At 42.1% G+C, this 8,035-nt stretch overlaps 1 protein-coding gene across 1 annotated transcript; it reads right to left on the bottom strand.

The window, feature by feature from the left end:
- Positions 1 to 6,926: 6,926 nt before the first annotated feature.
- Positions 6,927 to 7,570, bottom strand: LOC137761631 (transmembrane protein 203-like). The gene has a single exon (XM_068538549.1). It carries the CDS (start codon positions 7,508 to 7,510, stop codon positions 7,100 to 7,102), a length of 411 nt encoding a protein of 136 aa, XP_068394650.1. The 5' UTR covers positions 7,511 to 7,570; the 3' UTR covers positions 6,927 to 7,099.
- Between the last annotated feature and the right edge of the window lie 465 nt (positions 7,571 to 8,035).

Consider the following 8,035-nt stretch of genomic DNA (forward strand, 5'->3'; position numbering starts at 1 on the left):
CCAAATTCAGATCCTCCAAACTCAATCTCTGTTCCAGAAATAAAAGTCAAAACGCCAGACTATCTGCTATGCCTTCTCAATCACTCATGTCCATGCTCTAACACTGGCTGGGATACTCATCCTCTTCTTATTGGCCTGATTTCTTTAAAACTCTATCCAAATATTTCTTCACAGAGATATTTCACGTAGATCTCTTTCTTTATCTTGAGTTATGTCTTCCTCCTAGATTCTCTTATAGCATTCGTATCATACCACATTATAATTATTCATTTGTTTCACCCATGCAAGCACTCTATAGGACTATAGAAATGAATAAATCCACTCTATTCATTTCTATATTCCTATAAACTTGTACAGTCCATTGCAATTTCCATTTATGGCTCCTGGGGGGCTGTTTGTGTAGGCCTCTTCCCCACCACTTGCAACACCGCAAGGACGCTGATGTTGAAGTTACTTAGCACCCCCCCAGGTCACGTAGATTTATGATCCTCTTCATGGGGATGCTGGAAATCAAACTGCAGTCCCAACCACCTGTTCCTTTAATGGGAGAAAGCATTTGCTGTGGTCTGAATGTTTGTGTCCCCCCAAAGTTGATATATTGTTGAAATCCTGACCCTCAAGGCGATGATATCAGGAGGTGAGACCTTTGGGAGATGATTAGGTCATGAGGCTGGAGCTCTCTTTAGTGGGACTAGTGCCCTTAAAAAAGAGGCACAAGAAGGCTCCCTTGCACCTTCAGCCATGTGATGTTACAGTGAGAAGACGGCCATCTATGAGGACGCGGGCTCTCACCACACACCAGAGCTGCTGGTGCCTTAATCTTGGACTTCTCAACCTTCAGAACTGTGAGAAACACATTTTTGTTGTTTATAAGCTATCCAGTCTATGATATTTTGTTATAGCAACTTGAACAGAATAAGATAGCATTCTTTTTAACAAAAACAAATGCTGAGATAAAGGCCCTACCTATGAATAAAGAGATGGTCTCAGCTTGTGTACTCTGGGAAAAGCCACATAGCTCAGGTTTTGAGAATAAATAATCAGCCAATGAAAAAAAAAGTTTTTAAAAAAAAACACTTTTTTTCCATATAAGCCCCTATGTTTCTCTAGGCCAAGAACTAGGGCCATTTAAACATTTTTATATAAAAGGCACCTTACTAGGGAAAGATCGGGATGGATGGTCTATACCAGACAAGTATTGAGTAATTCCAAACCATCTTCCAGAGATTTTCTCTTATTGCCCTGAATCTGAGTCCTAGAATTTTATCTAACACATCTCTAGTTGTATTTAAATCACTTACAGTTTCTCAAACTCTTATTCCATCAGTTTTATTACTATTTATCTTCAGTGAAAAAAAAAAAACGTCAACTGCTTTTCCTTTACCTTCTTCCAAATTTCAAGTACAAAGTTCTATTCTTCATAGGCAGCATGCAGAATTGGAAAATGATCTTTTTATTCAGATACTCTGTTGTTCTCTTTAAAAGCATCCTTTTCAGAGGCAATGAAACTAGTGAGGATCTTCAGTCTGACAAACCTAGTTTCAATTCTGACTCTTCATGTAGGATCCTGTCAGACTTATGCCAACTTAATAAACCCATCCAACCCTAGTTTTCTCACTTATAAAATAGGAATAAGCATATTGACCCAGTAACAGACCCCGATGCTTCTTGCTTACTATCCCTCCCCAACTCCTTCTTTCTAAAAAAACTCTTGACATTATTCGGATATTTATCCTTCATTTATGTAGTCTCTTATCTCGAGTAAAGCTGACCCTCAAATATATGTCTAATTGTAATCTCACTTCCCTTTCCAGTGATTGTTTTAAGAATAGACATATGTATGTATGTCTCAATTCCTAACCCTCTCTGGACCCTGATGAAATTTTATTCAACACTGTGTTGAAATGTGTAATTGTCCCAAAGCTGTACATTCATTGGGCGGGTAAGGGGATGAAAATCGTTTGCTAAACCATCACCACCACCCAGCCTCATTCTTCCTTCTCTTCCAATTAATTCTTGGCTCTTACAAATGCTAAAAACTGAAGCTCCCTTTGAATGTCATTGATCTCCTTGCGGCTTAGGTTATGGGGACGCCATAAAGTGGAGGAAGTGTGTCTGATTCCAGCTTCTGCTGGCTCTGCTGACGTGGAGGTGGGGGGAGGGTGTGAGTGGAATGGGTGTTGGTGAGAATGGAGGGTTTGGCCAGTGACTACAGGTGTTTTTGTGTTTTCATAGATTTGTTTAAAAATAACTGCACAAGAATGATATTTTTTTGATGCCTCCTTTATCAAATTATGTATGTATGTATACACGCACACACATTGTTTGGACCCCATATCCTGCAAAATAATAACTCTATAAACGTTTTCCATGAGGGGCACATTCATCTCCCTGTGTTCTCATCAGGGCCCCCTCACATGGAAACACAGTGGTTGAAGCAATGGACCAGTCAGCTGTCTCTAACCCCTAAGGTTAGGGACATGGGCTATGATAGCAAGAAATTCAGTTTGTTCCATTATATTTTAGTCATCACATTCTGTTGTCTATGTTGCTCTTTGACATTCTCTCTAAACATATACCTAAACAAATGTTCCAGGCCAACTTAGGTTATCATTATCTTCCAAATACATTACTTGGCCTTTCTTAACCTGAGTTCCCCTTCCACTCCCCCAGACCATCTCTGAGTGTTATTTTTGCTTGCCCCCACGTTTCTGAGTGCTCTTCTTTGCAAAGCTGGTCCCTGAAGAGGATATCAGTAAAATCTTAGAAGTAACAATCTTGCCCTAAGCCCTGCCTCCTCAGAGTTGAAGTTATATAGAGCTGTCAGGGTGGGATGGGCACACTGAGGGTACTTAGCAGAGTCAAGGAGAGAATTCACCGAAATAGTAAATTATCTCTTACCTAGGAAAGGGGCTGGCTTGGTTGGAAACCAGAGCTCAGAACATGGGTGTAAGAGTTCACAGAAGTAGGGCTTTTTCCGGGAGAGAGAACAGCTAAAGCTGAAAGGAAAGAAACGGGGGTGGGGGGAGAGTGAGAGAGAGAGAAACCCACCTTTAGGAAAGAGGGAACCAGTGTCAGTGCTGTGCTTTGGGAAAGACACCTGAGCAGTAGTGTTATGACCTTGAGACCCAGTGATTGGGCTTCTCTGCACCCTGTGTAGGAACTTGAAACAGTAAGAGTCATCTCAGACAGATGGACTTCAAGATCAAGCTTCAGTTTCAAGAAGAAGCAGTGGAAGTAGAGGACTAATCAAACTTAAATTTTTAATCTAATTGGCATTTCGAAACAAACACACTTCATTTGTGTCTGGTAAGAATCTGGGGGTAATTTAAGGTAGACTCACATCTTCCAATTATGGACTGTGGGTGCTTGGATGATTTCATCAGAGACTAAAGTAAAGCTAGCTATGACCCAGTAGGATTGTAGAAAATAAATGGGGGGATGTCAAACTGCCTGCGGCTAAAATATATTATGAGAACAAATTCATTTTCCACTTTAAGCAGAAAAAAGAAAAGGCAATTAATAAAACCGTTGCAGTAGGTCCTCCAGCCAGTGAAAGAAATTGCTTGCCTATGAGAGATACAACTTTAGGAAAAGTTGAAAGCTGGTTAACGTGGTGTGAAGGTATGTATAAGACATATGTCACACTGTAAGGAAATGTGATTTTTAAAAATATTTTATCGAAGTATAGTTGATTTACAATGTTGTGCTAATTTCTGCTGTACAGTAAATGATTCAGTTAAACATATATATATTCTTTTCCATTATCGTTTATCACAGGATATTGAATATAGTTCCCTATGCTATACAGTAGGACCTTGTTGTTTATCCATTCTGTGTATACTAGTTTGCATCTGCTAATCCCAAACTCCCAGTCATTAAGGAAATGTGATTTTGAGGGAAAGAAGCCTGTAGAAATATTTCTGTGAAGTAGTCAGCAGTGAAGCCTCCATTATGCCAACACAACTGACCCTTACCGTCAGAATGCTAGGTTCGAGAATTTTTTAAAGTAATAGGTTTTTTTTTTTCTTGTATTATGTGAACGTAGAAGAGTCTGCATCTGATAACCGTGCTATTGCAGAAGCAGTTTCTCTTGAGAATGTGAAGCAAAACTCATAGTGGTGAAATATTATAGGTCAGAGCAAGTGGTCAACACAGAGGAAACTGCCCTGGGCTAGAAGAAAATGCCTTGGAGAAGATGTGTATTCAAGGAGGAGCAGGAGACCATTGAAAACAGACAAACTTTGTCTTTGTGAAAATACAGCTGACATTTTGTTTCCTTTTGGCTCTTCCATTCCCATTATATTAAAAATGAAGACAAACCCTCTTTCACAGTCTAGCGAAAATGCATCTTATTGTGGCACCACTCTTTCTTCCTTGTTCCGTAACATTTTTGTGCTGGAAGGAGAAAAAGTATCACGCTTCATAAAACCTTCAGGTTAAGATTATGCATACGATAGATTTTTCTACATCTGTGTGAGAAAAATGTGTGTTTTAGTGGTCCTCATAAATTTGGGGATTAACAAATTCCTCAAGATATATTTTTCATGACAGCCAATGATCTTTTTTTTTTGGAACAAAGAAAAAACTAATTACTGATAAAGTAAATTTGCCTAAAGTGAAAATGAATGGTCCCATTCAGTACTACCAAAGCTTTGGTAAGAGGCTGCATTTCTGAATGATGATAAGGGGTCCATCTGAGTATCTTAGGTTTTGTTGTGCTCTAATATGGACATTTTCTGAGCAAACCAATAGCTTTATGATTCTCTGTGCTATGTAGGAAGTGGAGTATCTATATACATGAAGAAGTGTTTCTCCCTACTTGAGCTTTGATAAGGCCATCCACAGATATCAGTTAAACTGTTTTATGTGAAGCAATTCTAGGGACCACCAACTTCTTAAAGGAATGGACCTAGAACTATGAACATGATCCAGTCAGGGTACTAATCAATGTGGACTCACCACTGAAATATACTCAGGCATTTTAATTAGACACATTACATAAAAAGAGCTTATTTCAGTGTTACATAAAATTACTAATAAATGTGAACTGTAGATATCCACGGAAGCCAAATGGTCACAGGCTGTCAGTTACTTTTAGGATGTTCCCCCCAAAATAAATAAATAAAAAGGAAGATGAAGAGAGAAAAGAAAAGAGAAAGAGATTGGACCCACTGATATGAGTCTACTAACCTAGAATTGGATTAATGAAGTTATGTGATAAATGTCTTCAAGGTCATTTAAAACTTAATGTGTATTCACCTAGGTTTTTCCATTACTGGAAAATTATCTGGTATTCATTACCACATAATGCCCTGAATATCTTAAATACTTTTTTTTTTTTTTGCCATTAAATCATTTGCCTAACAAACACACAAAGGTAAGCAGCACCCCTGCACTTCTCAAATTATCTGTGTGTTTTTTTCCCCCAAGAGAACAAGTCTTTAAAAATAATTAAATAAAAATGAATACACAAAATAAAAATGACATTCTTAGATGTCTTGGAAGTACCATATTGTAATAAAAGTTCCTATGCACTTAGTCTCAAATAACATATTGATCTTGTCATGAACTGTATTACTTTTCAGACTTCCACTGGCCTGCAGACCAGACTTTAAGAAGCATTGCTTTAGATAATTTTTTTTTTTTTTTTGCTAAGATCTCCTGTGTGGAGTACTTGCATAATTACAGAGCGAATGCTAGAGAAAAAAAGGTCTCACATCTTATAGCACATAATTATTCAGATTTTATATTAAGGAATCGATTTTCAATCACTTTTTTGGCATATCCAAAGAGTATGGATCTGACATTTTTAGGAGTGGAATGCTATTTAGGTAACGGTGTTATGTGACAAAAAACAAATACCTTTTTTTTTTTTTTTTTTCAGCAAAACATTCTCTTATTTTATTTTTATCTCAGCAAATGTTCTCATTTGGCACCTGACTGGCATCAAACCAAAGCCCTTAGGCCAACAGGCATAGCCTGAGACCATCTGCAAACTTCCCATGTGTAGGTCTCAATGGCTATGCGCGTTAGAGCACCTGTTCCTCTCTCTGGTCCCTTAGGACGGCCTAAAGGTCTCAGGTGCACTAACAGTGCCGGCCATGAGGTGGTGGAAAAGTCGTGACACTACAATCTGCTGGGATAGGAAGCCAAGCAGCGCGTTGAAAGCAAGTTCTTTTCTCAGGGGACAGATATCCAGATAGGGTCCCAATCATGCTTATTCAACATACTCCTGTTTGCCTGGGCTGAAATGAAGAAAGAGCCATCCTCCCCAGTGCAACTGGGGAGGAGACACAAGCTGGTTTACACTTTTTAGAGCTCAAGAATCTAAGGAAGTCTTGTCCGGGGGGATGGGGCAGTAAGTTCTCAGGTCAGCACTGCTGGCCAGGGGAGAGCCCGAGTCAAGCTTTGCAGCCTTTGCACAGTGGGTACTTTCCCAGGATCCATGAAAATACTCAAGAGCCCATCAGGACAGTTTACTTATATGCAGTTTCCAACTGTCAGAGGAGTTCAGGACTGTCTGGCCTTCTCAGGATCCTTCTCAGGATCCCAATGCAAGATTAGCTATTCAAAGCATGAAATAAGAGGGAATACATTTTAAGAATCAAGGCTGGGCTTCCCTGGTGGCGCAGTGGTTGAGAATCTGCCTGCCAATGCAGGGGACACGGGTTCGAGCCCTGGTCTGGGAAGATCCCACATGCCACGGAGCAACTGGGCCCGTGAGCCACAATTACTGAGCCTGCGCGTCTGGAGCCTGTGCTCCGCAACAAGAGAGGCCGCGATGGTGAGAGGCTCGCGCACCGCGATGAAGAGTGGTCCCCACTTGCCACAACTAGAGAAAGCCCTCACACAGAAACGAAGACACAACACAGTCATAAATAAATAAATAAATAAAAGAACGTGAATTTCTAAAAAAAAAGAATCAAGGCTGCTCTTTTTAGCCCTGCTGAGGGAACAATTTCAGACATGACTGATAGAGAGGAAGCTGGGCACCCAGCAGGGCACAAGCTGGCTTTCAGACCCAGATTTGTCCTCTGGTGCGGCAGAAGTGGGAGCTCAGCCTGGGGTCCCACATTCTAGCTTATCTTCTGCGAGGCTAGTTGACCCGGCAGGCACGGATCATGAGCAGCTGCAGGAGAATGAAGACCGGAGACGTGATCAGGCCGAACCAGAGCTCCCGAGTCTGCTCCACCAGCTTCTGGCACAACAACATCTCGAAGACGAACTTCAGGCTAAGAACCGTGAGGACCCAGAAAAGGCGGAGCATGGCCAGCCACTTCTCTCCATCCTGGAAGAGGCGCACGGAGACGATAGTGGTGAAGTAGGTGCTGAGCCCGTCAGCGGCGAAGAAGGGCACGAACACGTTCCACCAGGAGAGGCCGGGAGCCAGGCCGTCCACACGCAGGGCCAGCAGCACGGAGAACACCAACAGCACCAACAGGTGCACGAAGATCTCGAAGGTAGCGAAGCCCAGCCACTGCACCAGCTCCCGGAGCGAGAAAAGCATCGCGCCGGTTGAGCGCGGGCCAGGGCCCAGCCGATGGTCCCACCTGCCAGGCTGCGCCGCCGCTCCCCACGGGCCTCGCTGGCGCCTGCCACCGTCGCCGCCACAGCCAGCGAGAGGCAGAAAGCAGCCCCGCCTGCCCGGGCCGTCGGCCCCGGTATGCAGCCGATCCCCCGGCCCCCGCCCGGGACCCAGCACTGACCGCCAGCCGACGACCACCTTGCTCGAACGCCATGCCCCGCTGGGCGCGGCCCAAGGGCGTCCCAAATACCTTCTTTTATAGCTTAATTTTATAAACTGATTTGTATGATAGTACATTGTGGCTTATAGTTTGGAAAGACCAAATTTTAATTATAACCAGAAGGACAAACATCTGGTTAAGAAAGGATGATCTTGTTATCCAGATCCTTGTTAGTAGGATAATAAGTTTTTCACCCATCAGCATTAATAGACATTGTCCATAACCACACAGCACTTCATCCGACAGCTTATAATGATTCTGTAAGGTTCTCACCCTGGCTAAAAGCT

This window comes from Eschrichtius robustus, chromosome 3, assembly GCF_028021215.1.
Source record: "Eschrichtius robustus isolate mEscRob2 chromosome 3, mEscRob2.pri, whole genome shotgun sequence".
Lineage (NCBI taxonomy): Eukaryota > Metazoa > Chordata > Mammalia > Artiodactyla > Eschrichtiidae > Eschrichtius > Eschrichtius robustus.